Source organism: Hylobates moloch, unplaced genomic scaffold (genome assembly GCF_009828535.3).
Source record: "Hylobates moloch isolate HMO894 unplaced genomic scaffold, HMol_V3 SCAFFOLD_8, whole genome shotgun sequence".
NCBI classification, from domain to species: domain Eukaryota; kingdom Metazoa; phylum Chordata; class Mammalia; order Primates; family Hylobatidae; genus Hylobates; species Hylobates moloch.
Window position 1 is genome coordinate 85,701,746 of NW_026652283.1, and position 19,181 is coordinate 85,720,926.

General features: G+C 38.1%; 1 protein-coding gene across 4 annotated transcripts in view; it reads left to right on the forward strand.

Moving 5' to 3' along the window:
* Positions 1-19,181, forward strand: part of ANO10 (anoctamin 10) — a 263,376-nt gene that overhangs the window by 6,377 nt on the left and 237,818 nt on the right. For 3 of the 4 annotated variants that reach the window (XR_009214716.1, XM_058443564.1, XM_032161908.2), the window contains exon 2: positions 15,503-15,652. Coding sequence is in view for 3 of the 4 variants with exons in the window: in XM_058443564.1 (XP_058299547.1) it covers positions 15,514-15,652 (139 nt within the window). In the remaining variant the exon portion in view is untranslated. Of the gene's footprint in view, positions 1-15,499; positions 15,653-19,181 lie in introns of all 4 variants that reach the window. The other variant, XM_058443565.1, reaches the window with a different exon arrangement.

A 19,181-nucleotide genomic window follows, 5' to 3' on the forward strand; every position in this document is an offset into this window, starting at 1 on the left:
ATATATATATATATATATATATATATATGAAATTTGGCTTTAACTGAAGTGTGCATTTTACATTTGCTGTTGAAAATGTGAGGCTTCTATACTATTTAACAAATACAGAGCCACTTTTTTTTCTGATTATAAAAAATACCCAATCATTAAAAATCAAATTAAAAAAAGTAAATAATAAAATAAAAATTATCCCAAGTGGTACTACCTAGGGAGAACAACTTGGAGAAATGTATCTGAGTAGCCACTGATGCAGCTTTTATTCACATAAACAGACATACACACACACAATAGCTTGATGTGTGCATATACACATGCTTCAGGATGTGGACTTTGGTGTCAGGCTGTCTGGTTGTGAGTCCCAGCTCCCCTGTTTGCTGCTTCAAGATATTGGACAATCTATTTAATCTCTTTTACCTAAGTTTTCTCACTGGTAAAATGGTAGCATTAAAGTTTCTTCTTCAAGGGGTGAGGATTAATTCACACAAAAATGTACACTGGGCTACAGTGTACATTTGCATGTAGTAAATCATTAGCAAATGATAGCTGGTGTTATTTTGATATTACTATGTATTTATTATATATATTTATATGATCATACTTTACATTTTTTACCTTACAATGTGTTAGGAAATCTCCATGTTAATAAATATAGTTGGGTCTGTATCTCAGTATTAATGGTTCTATTGGATTCTTGTACCAGACTTTAGCCAATTTCTTGTTGATGGACATTGAAGTATTAAGTTGTTTTTTGCCATAAATGCATAAATAAAAATCTGTAATGAACTTTTACATGCATATTTGGCTTAATTATCTTTTTGAGATAAATTCCATAAAAAACAGTAATGAACCTATATATATATATATATATATATATATATATATATATATAGAGTTTAGTTTTCTTCTAAGAATTCAGCATAAATTCTTAGAAATAGCATTGTTATGTTGAAGAATATGAATGTTTAATATTATTTTTCTTGCTGCCTCTCTGCTTTCTGGAAATGTGATATCAAATTATGACATCTGTCAGCAATGCGTGAAAATGTTGGATTTTCTACACCTATCCCCAAACTGGGTTCTTTCCATTTTTTAGCTTCAGCTGATTTGAAAAGGGAAAAGTGTCTTATTGTTACTTTGCATTTTTAAAATTGGTGACTCTGGACATCTTTTCAAATGTGTCTTGGCATATTTCTTTTATGAGTTGTATTTTTATGTTTTTTTTATTTTCTGTTGTTGATGTGTAAGAACTCTTTGTATATCAAGGATAGTGAAATTTGTCTGTCATATTGCAAATATTGTTAAGGTTGTGCCTTGCCTAATGAAAGGCATGAAGTATCTCAAATGAGAATAATCAGTGAGCAAATAATATATGAGTTTGTAGATAGTGCTCATATACATGTTTAGAATGGAAACCTGCTTTTAGTGTCTCAGCAAAATTGTTTTATGATCTGGTTATTATGAATAAGGTTGTCTTTTTATTACTCACATTGAACAATGCATAAATGTTCAAAAACGTTGACCTTTGATGCATGTCCCTACATACTCTGTGGAACACTTTATTGTTCCCTTAAACTAGACATTCTTTCCAACTTTGCTATTTTTTCACACATAGTTATTCTTCCCATATCCAAGATTGGAAATCTTGGGGTTTTCTGTGTATCTAGTCTAAGTTGAACGCTGTTTGGATCCCATCATCCCTTCCCAGACAGTGCCCTCTCCTGAGGCTACCCCTACTTTTTGGGTTCCTGCTACTGTACTTAGCCCATGTGTTAGAATAACTTGATGCATGCTTGCTTCTGCTACTAGACTAAGGGCTTCTGAAAAGCAAGGTGTAGACTTTATTTACCTTTGTACCTTTCGACTCTCTTGGCCTGGCTCATAGTAAGCACATGATAAGTGTTTATTGTATTTGATATTTCCACTTTGAAGGTGATGAACTCAGCCTCTGTATTCTACTAGTAGGTTAATATTCTCCCCCACCAGCTTTTTATTATGAAAAATTTCAGTCAGGAGAGTTAAAAGAATACCACAAAGAATACCCATATTCTTGCCCAATAGATTTACTTACTGAGATTCATATTACTCTGACACAAAATCCTCTGCTCAGAAACCTACAAGAATGTACTGGCCATTGGATCAGATATAAACTATAGCATTTGTTATCCTTAAATGGCTGCATCTAATAAAACGTAGCCCCTCTGCTCTGGTCAGGCCAGTCTTCTTATTGTTCTTTTCCCATGCTGTCTTTATTCTTGCTTCATTGATTTTACACATCGTTCCCTTTTGTAGAACATGCGTCCACCATTGCCTGGTCCAAAATTTTTATGCATTAAGTGTTCTGACTGCATTATTAGCTATTTGGAGGTGACCACTAGATTTTGTCTTGATCTGATTTCCTTCATTGAACCTAGCATGTTGAATATTGATTTGGCTGGTATCTTTCAATAGCATTCCCAATACATTTGGAGTATAACTTGATTTTTTTTTTTTTGTTTTGAGACAGTCTTGCTTTGTCTGTCACCCAGGCTGGAGTGCAGTGGTGTGACCTTGGCTCACTGCAACCTATGTTTAGTTTTGGTTTTATTGAGACAAGTTTTAGTGAGATAACAGTGTTGGAAACTCCTGAGGGAGCTCAGCTTAGAAGACAAAACTAGAGACAGATTGCAAAGACAGCAACACAGAGGTTAGAGTTTGAATTTAAGAGAAAGAAAGAGGGTTTAGAGGGAGAAATAATACAGAAAGAAGGCAAAAGTCTTGAGATTGTTTCTTGGGCTATATATATATATATATATATATAATATTTAATTTTATTTGTTCCACTGCACTTAAAGGAGGGATGATTTGGGCATATTTTTGCAGGTAGTGGTGGGAGAGGCCAGAAGGAAAAGGAGATTCTAGAGGTAGGGAGAGAATCAAGGTAAGAAAGCATTCTGGAAAGCAAGGAAAGAGTCTATGATAACTTTGAATTTAAATGGAAGTGTTTTGTTTTTTGTGCATCTAAAAGTGTTATTAATATATATATATTTTTTGAGATGGAGTCTCACTCTGTCGCCCAGGCTGGAGTGCAGTGGCGTGATCTTGGCTCACTGCAAGCTCTGCCTCCTGGGTTCACGCCATTCTCCTGCCTCAGCCTCTCCGAGTAGCTGGGACTACAGGCGCCCGCCACCACGCCCGGCTAATTGTTTTGTATTTTTAGTAGAGACAGGGTTTCACCGTGGTCTCGATCTCCTGACCTCGTGATCCGCCCGCCTCGGCCTCCCAAAGTGCTGGGATTACAAGCGTGAGCCACCGCGCCCGGCCAAGTGTTATTAATATTTTTTAACAGCAAGTTTGGGCTATTCCAACAAGAGTATCTTTGACACACTAGGTAAACTGCTTCTACCCTATGGCTACTTATTTTACTATCAGCCTTATCATATTTGTTCTTTTTTTTTTATTATTATACTTTAGGTTTTAGGGTACATGTGCACAACATGCAGGTTTGTTACATATGTATCCGTGTGCCATGTTGGTTTGCTGCACCCATTAACTCGTCATTTAGCATTAGGTATATCTCCTAATGCTGTCCCTCCCCCCTCCCCCCACCCCACAACAGTCCCCAGAGTGTGATGTTCCCCCTCCTGTGTCCATGAGTTCTCATTGTTCAATTCCCACCTGTGAGTGAGAACATGCGGTGTTTGGTTTTTTGTCCTTGCGATAGTTTACTGAGAATGATGTTTTCCAGTTTCATCCATGTCTCTACAAAGGACATGAACTCATCATTTTTTATGGCTGCATAGTATTCCATGGTGTATATGTGCCACATTTTCTTAATCCGGTCTATCGTTGTTGGACATTTGGGTTGGTTCCAACTCTTTGCTATTGTGAATAGTGTCGCAATAAACATACGTGTGCATGTGTCTTTATAGCAGCATGATTTATAGTCCTTTGGGTATATACCCAGTAATGGGATGGCTGGGTCAAATGGTATTTCTAGTTATAGATCCCTGAGGAATCGCCACACTGATTTCCACAGTGGTTGAACTAGTTTACAGTCCCACCAACAGTGTAAAAGTGTTCCTATTTCTCCACATCCTCTCCAGCACCTGTTGTTTCCTGACTTTTTAATGATGGCCATTCTAACTGGTGTGAGATGGTATCTCACTGTGGTTTTGATTTGCATTTCTCTGATGGCCAGTGATGATGAGCATTTCTTCATGTGTTTTTTGGCTGCATAAATGTCTTCTTTTGAGAAGTGTCTGTTCATGTCCTTTGCCCACTTTTTGATGGGGTCGTTTGTTTTTTTCTTGTAAATTTGTTTGAGTTCATCGTAGATTCTGGATATTAGCCCTTTGTCAGATGAGTAGGTTGCAAAAATTTTCTCCCATTCTGTAGGTTGCCTGTTCACTCTGATGGTAGTTTCTTTTGCTGTGCAGAAGCTCTTTAGTTTAATTAGATCCCATTTGTCAATTTTGGCTTTTGTTGCCATTGCTTTTGGTGTTTTAGACATGAAGTCCTTACCCACGCCTGTGTCCCGAATGGTATTGCCTAGGTTTTCTTGTAGGATTTTAATGGTTTTAGGTCTAACATGTAAGTCTTTAATCCATCTTGAATTAATTTTTGTATAAGGTGTAAGGAAGGGATCCAGTTTCAGCTTTCTACATATGGCTAGCCAGTTTTCCCAGCACCATTTATTAAATAGGGAATCCTTTCCCCATTTCTTGTTTTTGTCAGGTTTGTCAAAGATCAGATAGTTGTAGATATGTGGCATTATTTTTGAGGGCTCTGTTCTGTTCCATTGATCTATGTCTCTGTTGTGGTACCAGTACCATGCTGTTTTGGTTACTGTAGCCTTGTAGTATAGTTTGAAGTCAGGTAGCGTGATGCCTCCAGCTTTGTTCTTTTGGCTTAGGATTGACTTGGCGATGAGGGCTCTTTTTTGGTTCCATATGAACTTCAAAGTAGTTTTTTCCAATTCTGTGAAGAAAGTCATTGGTAGCTTGATGGGGATGGCATTGAATCTATAAATTACTTTGGGCAATATGGCCATTTTCATGATATTGATTCTTTCAACCCATGAGCATGGAATGTTCTTCCATTTGTTTGTATCCTCTTTTATTTCATTGAGCAGTGGTTTGTAGTTCTCCTTGAAGAGGTCCTTCACATCCCTAGTAAGTTGGATTCCTAGGTATTTTATTCTCTTTGAAGCAATTGTGAATGGGAGTTCACTCATGATTTGGCTCTCTGTTTGTCTGTGATTGGTGTAGAAGAATGCTTGTGATTTTTGTACATTGATTTTGTATCCTGAGACTTTGCTGAAGTTGCTAATCAGCTTAAGGAGATTTTGGGCTGAGACAATGGGGTTTTCTAGATATACAATCATGTCATCTGCAAACAGGGACAATTTGACTTCCTCTTTTCCTAATTGAATACCCTTTATTTCCTTCTCCTGCCTGATTGCCCTGGCCAGAACTTCCAGCACTATGTTGAATAGGAGTGGTGAGAGAGGGCATCCCTGTCTTGTGCCAGTTTTCAAAGGGAATGCTTCCAGTTTGCCCATTCAGTATGATATTGGCTGTGGGTTTCTCCTAGATAGCTCTTATTATTTTGAGATACGTCCCATCAATACCCAATTTATTGAGAGTTTTTAGCATGAAGGGTTGTTGAATTTTGTCAAAGGCCTTTTCTGCATCTATTGAGGTAATCATGTGGTTTTTGTCTTTGGTTCTGTTTATATGCTGGATTACATTTATTGATTTGCATATGTTGAACCAGCCTTGCATCCCAGGGATGAAGCCCAATTGATCATGGTGTATAAGCTTTTTGATGTGCTGCTGGATTCGGTTTGCCAGTATTTTATTGAGGATTTTTGCATCAATGTTCATCAAGGATATTGGTCTGAAATTCTCTTTTTTGGTTATGTCTCTGCCAGGCTTTGGTATCAGGACGATGCTGGCCTCATAAAATGTGTTAGGGAGGATTCCCTCTTTTTCTATCGATTGGAATAATTTCAGAAGGAATGGTACCAGTTCCTCCTTGTGCCTCTGGTAGAATTCGGCTGTGAATCCATCAGGTCCTGGACTCTTTTTGGTTGGTAAGCTATTGATTATTGCCACAATTTCAGAACCTGTTATTGGTCTATTCAGAGATTCAACTTCCTGGTTTAGTCTTGAGAGGGTGTATGTGTCGAGGAATTTATCCATTTCTTCTAGATTTTCTAGTTTATTTGCGTAGAGGTGTTTGTAGTATTCTCTGATGGTAGATTGTATTTCTGTGGGATTGGTGGTGATATCCCCTTTTTCATTTTTTATTGCATCTATTTGATTCTTCTCCCTTTTCTTCTTTATTAGTCTTGCTAGCGGTCTATCAATTTTGTTGATCTTTCAAAAAACCAGCTCCTGGATTCATTCATTTTTTGAAGGGTTTTTTGTGTCTCTATTTCCTTCAGTTCTGCTCTGATTTTAGTTACTTCTAGCCTTCTGCTAGCTTTTGAATGTGTTTGCTCTTGCTTTTCTAGTTCTTTTAATTGTGATGTTAGGGTGTCAATTTTGGATCTTTCCTGTTTTCTCTTGTGGGCATTTAGTACTATAAATTTCCCTCTACACACTGCTTTGAATGTGTCCCAGAGATTCTGGTATGTTGTGTCTTTGTTCTCGTTAGTTTCAAAGAACATCTTTATTTCTGCCTTCATTTCATTATGTACCCAATAGTCATTCAGGAGCAGGTTGTTCAGTTTCCATGTAGTTGAGCAGTTTTGAGTGAGTTTCTTAATCCTGAGTTCTAGTTTGATTGCACTGTGGTCTGAGAGACAGTTTGTTATAATTTCTGTTCTTTTACATTTGCTGAGGAGAGCTTTACTTCCAACTATGTGGTCAATTTTGGAATAGGTGTGGTGCTGAAAAAAATGTATATTCTGTTGATTTGGGTGGAGAGTTCCGTAGATGTCTATTAGGTCCACTTTGTGCAGAGCTGAGTTCAATTCCTGGATATCCTTGTTAACTTTCTGTCTCATTGATCTGTCTAATGTTGACAGTGGGGTGTTAAAATCTCCCATTATTATTGTGTGGGAGTTTAAGTCCCTTTGTAGGTCACTGAGGACTTGCTTTATGAATCTGGGTGCTCCTGTGTTGGGTGGATATATATTTAGGATAGTTAGCTCTTCTTGTTGAATTGATCCCTTTACCATTATGTAATGACCTTCTTTGTCTCTTTTGATCTTTGTTGGTTTAAAGTCTATTTTATCAGAGACTAGGATTGCAACCCCTGCCTTTTTTTGTTTTCCATTTGCTTGATAGATCTTCCTCCATTCCTTTATTTTGAGTCTGTGTGTGTCTCTGCACGTGAGATGGGTTTCCTGAATACAGCACACCGATGGGTCTTGACTCCTTATCCAGTTTGCCAGTCTGTGTCTTTTGATTGGAGCATTTAGCCCATTTACATTTAAAGTTAATATTGTTATGTGTGAATTTGATCCTGTCATTATGATGTTAGTTGGTTATTTTGCTCATTAATTGATGCAGTTTCTTCCTAGCCTCGATGGTCTTTACAATTTGGCATGTTTTTGCAGGGGCTGGTACCGGTTGTTCCTTTCCATGTTTAGTGCTTCCTTCAGGAGCTCTTTTAGGGCAGGCCTGGTGGTGACAAAATCACTCAGCATTTGCTTGTCTGTAAAGTATTTTATTTCTCCTTCACTTATGAAGCTTAGTTTGGCTGGATATGAAATTCTGGGTTGAAAATTCTTTTCTTTAAGAATGTTGAATATTGGCCCCCACTCTCTTCTGGCTTGTAGAGTTTCTGCCAAGAGATCAGCTGTTAGTCTGATGGGCTTCCCTTTGTGGGTAACCCGACCTTTCTCTCTTCATTTTTTCCTTCATTTCAACTTTGGTGAATCTGACAATTATGTGACTTGGAGTTGCTCTTCTCGAGGAGTATCTTTGTGGCGTTCTCTGTATTTCCTGAATCTGAATGTTGGCCTGCCTTGCTAGATTGGGGAAGTTCTCCTGGATAATATCTTGCAGAGTGTTTTCCAACTTGGTTCCATTCTCCCCATCATTTTCAGGTACACCAATCAGACGTAGGTTTGGTCTTTTCACATAGTCCCAAATTTCTTGGAGGCTTTGTTCGTTTCTTTTTATTCTTTTTTCTCTAAACTTCCCTTCTCGCTGCATTTCATTCATTTCATCTTCCATCACTGATACCCTTTCTTCCAGTTGATCGCATCGGCTACCGAGGCTTCTGCAAAATCTTCGCGTAGTTCTCGATACTTGGCTTTCAGCTCCATCAGCTCCTTTAAGCCCTTCTCTCCATTGGTTATTCTAGTTATCCATTCATTTAATTTTTTTTCAAAGTTTTTAACTTCTTTGCTGTTGTTTTGAATTTCCTCCCGTAGCTCGGAGTAGTTTGATCGTCTGAAGCCTTCTTCTCTCAACCCGTCAAAGTCATTCTCCGTCCAGTTTTGTTCCGTTGCTGGTGAGGAACTGTGTTCCTTTGGAGGAGGAGAGGTGCTCTGCTTTTTAGAGTTTCCAGTTTTTCTGTTCTGTTTTTTCCCCATCTTTGTGGTTTTATCTACTTTTGGTCTTTGATGATGGTGATGTACAGATGGGTTTTTGGTGTGGATGTCCTTTCTGTTTGTTAGTTTTCCTTCTCCCAGACAGGACCCTCAGCTGCAGGTCTGTTGGAGTTTGCTAGAGGTCCACTCCAGACCCTGTTTGGCTGGGTGTCAGCAGCGGTGGCTGCAGAACAGCGGATTTTCGTGAGACCACAAATTCAGCTGTCTGATAGTTCCTCTGGAGGTTTTGTCTCAGAGGAGTACCCAGCTGAGTGAGGTGTCAGTCTGTCCCTACTGGGGGATGCCTCCCAGTTAGGCTGCTCAGGGGTCAGGGACCCACTTTAGGAGGCAGTCTGTCTGTTCTCAGATCTCCAGCTGCATGCTGGGAGAACCACTACTCTCTTCAAGGCTGTCAGTCAGACAGGAACATTTAAGTCTGCAGAGGTTCCTGCTGAATTTTTGTTTGTCTGTGCCCTGCCCCCAGAGGTGGAGCCTACAGAGGCAGACAGGCCTCCTTGAGCTGTGGTGGGCTCCACCCAGTTCGAGCTTCCTGGCTGCTTTGTTTACCTAAGCAAGCCTGGGTAATGGCGGGCGCCCCTCACCCAGCCTCACTGCTGCCTTGCAGTTTGACCTCAGACTGCTGTGCTAGCAATCAGGGAGACTCCGTGGGCATAAGACCCTCTGAGCCAGGTGCGGGACACAATCTTCTAGTGTGCCTTTTTCCAGGCCCATTGGAAAAGCGCAGTATTAGGGTGGGACTGACCCGATTTTCCAGGTGTTGTCTGTTACCCCTTTCTTTGACTAGGAAAGGGAACTCCCTGACCCCTTGCGCTTCCCGAGTGAGGCAATGCCTTGCCCTGCTTCGGCTTGCGCACAGTGTGCTGCACTGACTGTCTTGCACCCACTGTTTGGCACTCCCTAGTGAGATGAACCCGGTACCCGAAATGGAAATGCAGAAATCACCTGTCTTCTGTGTCGCTCAGGCTGGGAGCTGTAGACTGGAGCTGTTCCTATTCAGCCATCTTGGCTCCACCCCCTATCATATTTGTTCTTGCTGATTAGAGCTGAAAACTTGATCAGAGTTGACTAGAATTTCTCTAAGGAGAGTTTAATTCCAGAGTTTTAATATTCTATTTATACTAGTAGCCGGTAATAAAAAGGCTACCATTTGTTGCATGCCTACTATGTGGCAAGCACTGTGCTGTACATGTCTCTCATTTCCTCTCACACCATTCAGTGTGGCATGTACTTTTAATTAATCCCACTTTACAGAAAGAGGATAAATAAATTGCCTAAGGTCACATAACTGAGAGGTCATGAATTGAATTTGAATTTATGTCTGTCTGTCTCCATAGATCAAGCTCTTAACCAATTCTAATAGTTAGACATAATTAACCAAAGTCCAAATCACTAGAACAAAACAAGACAGAGGGATTGTATACTATTAATCAGAGTAAGCTAGACTGTTGGATTGTTTAAATCCTGACATATGTAATAGGCTCAAACATAATAGATTTCTCACTCATGTAACTATTCAAGGCAGGTATTCTGGATTGGTAGGTGGCTCAACTCCCTTCTGATTTAGGAAGCCATACTTTTCTGTCTTGTATCTCCCCAGTATCTCAGGGGCGCATGGAAAGGGAAATAAAACATTGAGGAGAGACAGAACCACTCCCTTAAAAGCCTTGGTCTGGAGTTGTGAGTACTTCTGCTCACATACTATTGTCTAGAATTTAGTCTAATGTTCACCTAACTCCAACTGTGTGGAAAATGTAGCCTAGCCATGTACTTAGACAAAGAAAGGGAGAGTGGATTTCAGAGGATAGCTCAAATCTCTGCCACAGGAACCAAGGAAAAAGGATTGGGTAGAGAACTAGACAAGAAACCTTAGACAAGGTCTTGAAGATTCTCTTGATATTCTCCTGAAGTTATCCTAAAAATGCAGGTTCTTTTGGGGTTCATTTCAGTCAGTAGGATACAATTTCATAGGCTTTCATTTTTACAGATTGGAAAGGACTACTTATTAATTGCCCATTAAATACATTATTGAGGATTACTGATATTTAGTGTTCATAAAATAGAATTGGTATACTTCTAGAGTTCATTGAAGTCTAATTCAGCAATCTACTAAAATATCTAGCTGTTTTTCTGTGCCTGACAGTGTTATAAAGATTAATTTGCAGACACATGCATGTACAGTCATGTATTGGATAATGACATTTTGGTCAACAACAGACTGCATATATGATGGTCCCTTAAGATTATAACAGAGCTAAAGAAATTCGTGTCACCTGGTGACATCGTAGTGTAACACAGTATTCATGTGTTTGTGGTGATGCTGGTGTAAACAAACCTACTGTGCTGCCAGTTGCATAAAAGTAGCACATACAATTATGTACAGTACATAATACCTGACAGTGATAATGAACCCACTTTTACTGCTTTATGTATTTACTATACTATACTCTTAATCATTATTTTAGAGTGTACTCCTCCTTATATTGAAAAAAAAGTTAACCGTAAAACAGCCTCAGGCAGGTCCTTCAGGAGGTATTCCAGAAGAAGCCATTGTTATAGGAGATGACAGCTCCGTGTGTGTTACTGCCTCTGAAGACCTTTCTGTGAGACAAGACGTGGAGGTAGAAGACAGTGATATTGATGATCCTGACTCTGTGTAGACCTAGGTTAATGTATTTGTGTCTTAGTTTTTAAAAAAAAGTTTAAAAATTTTAAAAAATTTAAATAGAAAATGGCTTCTAGAATAAATATATAAATAAAATATTCTTGTACCGCTGTACAATGTGTTTGTATCTTACTGTAAGTATTATTACAAAAGTCAAAAAAATAAAAAAGTTTATAAAGTGAAGAAAACTTTTAAAAATATATTTAGTATAGCCTAAATGTACAGTGTTTTATAAAGTCTACAGTAGTATACAGTAATGTCCTAGGCCTTCACATTCACCCACCACTCACTCACTGACTCACCCAGAGCAACTTCCAGTCCTGCAAGCTCCATTCATGGTAAATACCCTATACAGGTGTATTCATTTTTAAATCTTTTATACTGTATTTTCACTGTACTTTTTCTATGTTTACATACACAAATACATATTATTGTGTTACAATTGCCTACAGGATTCAGTGCAGTAACATGCTGTATAGGTTTGTAGCCTTGGAGTAATAAGCTATACTGTATAGCCTAGGTATGTAATAGGTTATGCCATCTAGGTTTGTATGAGTACACTCTATGATGTTTCCACAACAGTGTAACTGCCTATTTCTCAGAACTGTCTTTGTCATTAAGTGATGTATGACCATAAATGGTTGGAATTCTCCAAATTGTCAGAAGGATCCTTTGTTATCAGTTCATTGTTGGTGTTGTCTTCAGTTGGTCATGATTTTGGCTTGAGGTTTACTTTTTGGCTGCTGACTATTTTTTGTTATTAATATTTGGGCACTGTTTTACTTGTTTTTTACATTTAATTTTGCTTTAGGTCAGAAGATTCTGTAATATGGTTTCACTTTGTCATTTTATCTTGAACTGTTTAGCTCATCTTCAACAGAGTTGTATGGTAGACAATTCAAAATTAAGATTTCATTTAGTAGGTAAAAACATAGAATTTGGATATCTCTAATGATTCTATTTTGTCTAGTTTAAAGCTGTATATCATGGGAAACTAACTTCTTGCTTACTATGAGCTTAACAAAGTAACTTCTTCATTCAATTTTCCTCTTAGTTTTTAAAGTATAAATTATAGGGCTTTAGGAAGATTGCATAGAATTGTGTGTGTAGGTACCTAATACAGTGTCTTATATGTAGTGAGAAATTCAACAAGAGAGAAATTTAGTAAAGAGGAAATTAAATTTAAAGGCGGTAGAGGAGTTCCTATATTACGAAAGCTGTCTGTTCACTAAATATAAGATTGCTATGTTCCAGATGCCAGATCGTTTGCAATCATTTCTTTCTGTCTTAACACTCTTGGCTGGGCACATGGCTCACGCCTTCAATCCCAGCACTTTGGGAAGCTGAGGAGGGAGAATTGCTGGAGCTCAGTAGTTTGAGACCAGCCTGGACAACATAGGGAGACCCCATCGCTACAAAAATGAAAAAATTAGCTGGGTGTCATGGCACGCACCTGTGGTCCCAGCTACTTGGAAGGTTGAAGTGGGAGGATTGCTTGGGCCCCAGAGTTTGAGGCTGCAGTGAGCCACGATCACACCGCTGTACTCCAGACTAGCCTGGGTGACACAGCAAGACCCTGTCTAAAAAAAAAAAAACCCAAAAACAAAGGCCATGTGCAGTGGCTCATACCTGAAGCTGAAGTCCCAGCATCTGGGGAGGCCAAGGCGAAAGGATCACTTGAGCCCAAGAGTTCGAGATGAGCCTAGGCAACATGGCAAAACCCTGTCTCTACAAAAAATACAAAAATTAGCTGGGAATGGTGGCACATGCTACTGTACTCCAGCCTGGGCAAAAGAGTGAGACCCTGTCTCAGGGTCAATTTTTGTATGTTTGAAAATGGCTTTTTTTCTCTTTTATTTTTTGAGGCATATTTTGACTAAGTATACAATTTTGGAGTAGCCATAATATTGGGACACTGAAGATACTCTTTCAGTCTAATTATTGCTCTTCAAGGTACTTTGTCTTTATTTTTCTGCATTAAGATTTTTCTGTTGGCTTTTCTGATGTTTTACTATGCTTTTTCTTTTTATTTATCTTGATGAAGATATATAGAGATTCTTAAATCTGTGCCGTGGTATATTTTGTCAGCTTTGGGAAATTCTTGGTCAGTCTCTCTTCAGATATTGTTTATACTCTAATACCTCCCCCTTTTAGTTCCTTGTAGTTCCTTGTCTCTTACTCTTTTTACTGTGTTTTCTTCGTTTTTTGTCCTCAGGGCTTAATTCTAGATATTTTCTTTGTGCCTGTGTTATCATTCATTGGTTTTTATCTTTAGCTTTGTCTGATTTTCTATAAAGCCTTCCTTGGGTTCTTAATTTTGACTCATATTTTTAAATTCTAGAATTTCCATTAAAAATAATTTTCAGTTCTTTGCCAAAATTATCAATCTTGTCTTTTAGTTCTTTGAATATATGATCATTATTTTAAAGTCCTTTCACCTACATTATTTGGATCTATTATGTGTTTGTTTCTATTGCTTGTTACTATTTTTCATTTTCATATGTAGTAACTTTTCTCCTGATTAAGATGATGCAAACCTAGAATTTAGTTCCTATCAGGGTGATCTAATTCTCCTTCACTATTATGTTTAGAATGTAGCTTTTTCAGATCCCAGTTCAAAGTGGGGATTTTATCTGACTGTCTTCCTTGGTGGGCTCTCTACTAATTACACGTTTTGTCCCCTAGCCTCCCATGGCCACCAGAAGTCCTGCTTAGCTTCTCACCCTCTCAGCAGAGGCCCCAGAGAAACTGGTTGCAAGTGCTTAGCTTTCTGGACTCCATTATTTCCCACTGCCTTGGGTTTTTTTTTTTTTTTTTTTTTTTAGACAGAGTCTTGCTATGTTGCCCAGGCTGGTCTTGAACTCCTGGGCTCAAGTGATCCTCCAGCTTCAGTCTCCAAAATAGCTGGGATTACAGGTGTAAGCCACCATGCCCAGCTTAGTTGGCTTTTTGTTATTCACAAATTTTTAAAAATACAGGTCACATACTCTTTATCCAAAATGCTGGGACCAATAGTGTTTCAGATTTTGGATTTTTTCACATTTTGGAATATTTGCATTTATATAATGAGATCTCTTGGGAATGGGACCCAAGGCTAAACATGAAATTTATGTTTCATATGCACTTTATACACATAGCCTAAAAGTAATTTTATATAATGTTTTAAATAATTTTGTGCGTCAGATCAACTTTGTGCTAAGTACTTATGTGTGGAATTTTCCACTTGTGGTGTCACATATATATGCACATATATATTTATGTGAGTGTAGGTGTATATTGTCTAGTTGTCTTCAGCAGAAGAGTTTGAACCCTTTAATCTGCTGTCCTGGAAGTGGAAGTCTTGGCTTGTGTTCATAGTTAATGTGTCACTTTGAGGATGTGTAGTTTTGGAGGAAATGTATAGTAGTGGTTCTGCCTACTTGAGATGGGTACTGTAGAGAGTTCCATATAATTACACCCTGACTACTCATTACCCACTAACATTTTTCTTTTTCTGTCTTTTTTTTTTTTTAGTAGTTATATTCAGTCCAGTTGTCTGCTTCTATAGATTTAACCCCGAGCTATCCTTTCCTCTTCATTGTCATTGTTCAGACCAGTATCAGCTTTTTCTAGACTACTTTAATGGCCCCCTAACTGGCCTTCCACACTCTAGGCTGACCCTTTGTGATCTGTAATAGCTCCCTACTGACTACATCAGTTCCCTGCTCATAATGAATTGGTGACTCCCATTGTATGTTAGACAAAGCCCATTTCCTTTGTAATCTGGGACCTTAGTTGGATACCAGCTCATTCCCACCCTTCTTTCCTCCTACACAAAGTTAATGTTCCCACCATACCTAACCATTTGTATTTCTCTGAGCCTCTTGGCTGTTTTTTCATCATTATTTTCTAGGGAAATATAATTTTGTCTACTTAGGATACCTCTCATCGTGTATCTGGCAAACTCCTACTCATTCCTCTGAATCCTGTTCAGATGTCACATTCTTTGAAAATACTTTCTTATTCCGCTTGTGTGAGAGCACATTTTACATCGTTATCCTTCATTTACACAAATGTCTATTCTGCATTCTGAGCTGCTTATAGAAAAGGATGGCATTCTTTCCAAAGCTTGGCTCACACATGTACTTTGAACCATTGGTTGAGTCTGTCATATAACCCATCTGAATCATGAGAAATTTGCTTTTATCTTGGAAGCCAGAATTAGGTATAATTGAGAGAAAATGAAGTCTATAGCATATTTCTCTTTGCCATAATAACAACCCATTTTCACTCTTTATTTTAATTTTCAGCAGATTTGTCAAAGATGAAAGTGACCTTTTCAGCTTTGGATACTTCTGAGAGTTCTTTCACACCTTTGGTGGTCATAGAACTTGCTCAGGATGTCAAAGAAGAAACCAAAGAATGGCTGAAAAACAGAATTATAGCTAAAAAAAAAGATGGAGGTGAGTAAAATAGTCACTGCTCAGACTTAGTCTGGCCTCCCACACTGTATGCTCAGTCACTGCACTGTACACTAAAAATGTATTTGCAAATGTGTTTTATAATTTTCATTGATATATTTTATTTACTAATGTTAAATTTTTTGCCTTTTATTATCTATCTGGGACTTGAAAGGAGGTCCTAAATCAACAGGAGGCTTTAAGTTCCCATTAAACTGAAAACAGCATAAGTGGTTTTCTTCATAGCTCTAAATAGTATGCCTACCACAGTGTTTGGTGCATAGTAGGTGCTTAAAAAATATTTGTCAAATGAATGGACAGGTATCTATTTTATGCTCTTTGTGTGCCAGTTATGGTGCCAAGGGAGAGATAAATATGGTCTGTGCCTGCAAAGATGTTACCATCAGGATAGAAAGAAATTCAAAATAAAGAAAAGTACATGGAAGAGCTGTCACAAAGCAGTGCATGGCATGAACAAATGAATCGTGTATACTTACTGTAAAAGTAAAGGAAAGGGTTAGATGACACTATGGCAGTACTTGCTGCAGTGGCAAGGAATGACTTAAGATGCCAAGGTTTAGCCTTCTCTTGAAAGGTGACATGGGTTCCCAGTCTGGGTGAGAAAGCAGCGGGTGTTTTAGTGTTTTACATGAGCAAGTATTTTGTAAACTACACAAAACAACACCTTAGTCTGCACAAAGTCTCTGAACACTGGACTAGACTTAGACTCTTTAAAAAAAAACTGTTACTATAAACTGAAGTTATTTCTTAAGAATAAAATTGGAATCAAAGTGGAATTAAAATTTTTTTCAAACAGTTGAACCAGAAGGAAACTTAAAAACAGGAGTATTTGCTTGCTGAAATGTGAGCATTTCACTGAACTTGAGTCTGTTCTTTAAAATTTTTGTGATTTAGGAACTATATAGTGTTTCAGTGTGAAAGATTCCAGCGTATTCCCAGCCATCTTTTTGCCGATTGTGTGCCTTCAGGGACACACAAGGGATGGGCATCTTTCCACACTTTTTGGGTGATCATAAAAAATCTTTCCAAAAAAGCGTTCTGCATCTTCCAGGTGAAGGGAGTGGATTTATACTTATGTTTACTTTGATTCTCTTCCAGCCTCCTATTAAATTGACAATAATAATAAAATGGTTTAAAAATATATGAAAGACTGAAGTCACATGGACCAAAAAAACAAAAACAAAAAAAAAAAAAGGAGAAGATACAAGAGCAGCACAAATTGGAAGCTAGCAAACAGGTGGCTAAATAGTTACTGACTTGTCAGATTTGAGAAAGCCAAAAGTTAAGCTGACAGGGAAGGAAGTTGAGATGCAATTTGGTTTACTCTGCACAATACCCACAATGACTCAGGAATTAGGGACACTAGATCTATGGAGGGGGGATAAAAGTAGGACCAAGAAGAAAAGATAACTGGCTGAGATCCATATAGGAAATAATACAGAGTTTCAAATAGCTAGAAGGAGGATATTGAATGTTCCCAACACAAAAAAATGATAAATGTTTGAGATGATGGGTATGCTAACTACCCTGATCTAGCACTCTACATTATATGTATTGAAGCACTACTATGTACTCCATGAATATATACAATTATTATGTGTCAATTAAAAATAAATAGATCCTCAAATCCCTTCCATATTCTACAACCTCAGCAGAAGACTTGAGGTTTATTCTCTGGAGATGGTCAGATACATGGTTTTTGGCATAGAAATCTATGCACAGTTGAAGGCACAGATTCTGTACTGAAAATAAGATACTGAATACCATTCCCCTTTCCCCGACTCCACCACTCACATACCTAATTCAGTTTCCAAAATATTGGCTGCAAGATTCACACCTTGTAGGAAGCAGATTGGACAATCTTTCTTTGGAGAACCTGACCAGCTTAAGACAAAATAACTAAAGGTGCAGAAATCAGGGGGTTGCTAACAGAAAATTATTTGACCAAATTGCCTTACATTAAAGGCCATCCTTGATGAGCTCCATCTAAGCCCTCAGAACGTCCGTTTAGCCTCATACAGCCCCTTTCTTAAACGTGAACATGTAATAAAAGATCACCAAACATCTGAGAACAATTCCTAACATGAAAGAGAAATCTAAAACTAAACAGATAAAAGCAACAGACTACTCAGAAGAAGAAAACCAAAAGATAATAAAAATCTTAGCACTCAGAGTTACGAAAAGATATAACATCTATAAATCAAGAATAGGATATTATAAAAATCCTTTAGGAAAAAAGCAGCTCTTATAAAGTGAAAATATGAAGTTAAAATGTAAAAACTCAGTAAAATTATTAGAAGATAATGTTGAGACAAGCCTCCAAGAAAGAAGAGCAGAAAGGTAAAGAATTGGAAAATATGAGAACAAATGATAAGAAAATTAAAGGACTAGTTCATGAAGTACACATCTGAATAAAAGGAGTTCTAGAAAGAGAACAAAGAAAAGTGAGGTGTGAGGGCAGAGTGAAGAAAGAGTTCTCCAAGAAGATGATGTTGATAGGTTATCTTTCATGTCAGTGGATCAAGGAGAGAGACAGTTGGCAGAGAACTTGGGGGACTGGATTATTGATAGGTACATAATAAACTAAGCAAATGATAAAACAAGACAGCAACTTTTGGGAAAATGGAAAGTATGACAAAGGAAAATCATAGCATACTGTAAGGCTTAGCTATAAAAACATATGTAGTCATAATCACATACTGACTTGATGAAACCAAAGGATGACTTAACCATACTGTGAGAATAGGTGATGGGAATGATGAATGGAAATGGCGAAGAAAGAAAGGGAGCTAAAAATCCTTATCTTCAATGCTTAAAACTGAAAAATCAAGAAATAGCTCTGTAAGCATGTTATTTGATGACATGAAAACAAATAACAAAGGAATCACCTGAACAATTTGAAAGGGAAAGGTTAATGGAGGGGAGGAAGACCTTACATTAAAGGCCATCTTTGATGAGCTCCATATAAGCCCTCAGAAGTTGCATTTAGCCTCACAGAGCCTCTTTCTTAAACATGAACATATAATGAAAGATCACCAAACATCTGAGAAAAATGCTCTTTTTCAAAACAAAATGTTGACAAATGGTTCTTCATAAAGGTTATACCAGGCCAGGCATAGTGGCTTATGCCTCTAATCCCAGCACTTTGGGAGGCCAAGGCGGGTGGATCACTTGAGGTCAGGAGTTCGAGACCAGCCTGGCTAACACAGTGAAACCCCCATCTCTACTAAAAATACAAAAATTAGCTGGATGTGGTTGTGTGTGCCTGCAATCTCAGTTATTTGGGAGACGGAAGCAGGAGAATCACTTGAACCCAGAGGTGGAGGTTGCAGTGAGCCAATATCACACAATTTCACTCTAGCCTGGGCGACAGAGTGAGACAGTCTCAAAATAAATAAATAAATTAACTAATAAAATAAGGTTATACCAGTTTCTATTCCACTAAAAATGGCTGGGATGCCTTTCCCCACACACTCACTGTGTCTGTTTGGGTCTTCCAAACAAGAGATGA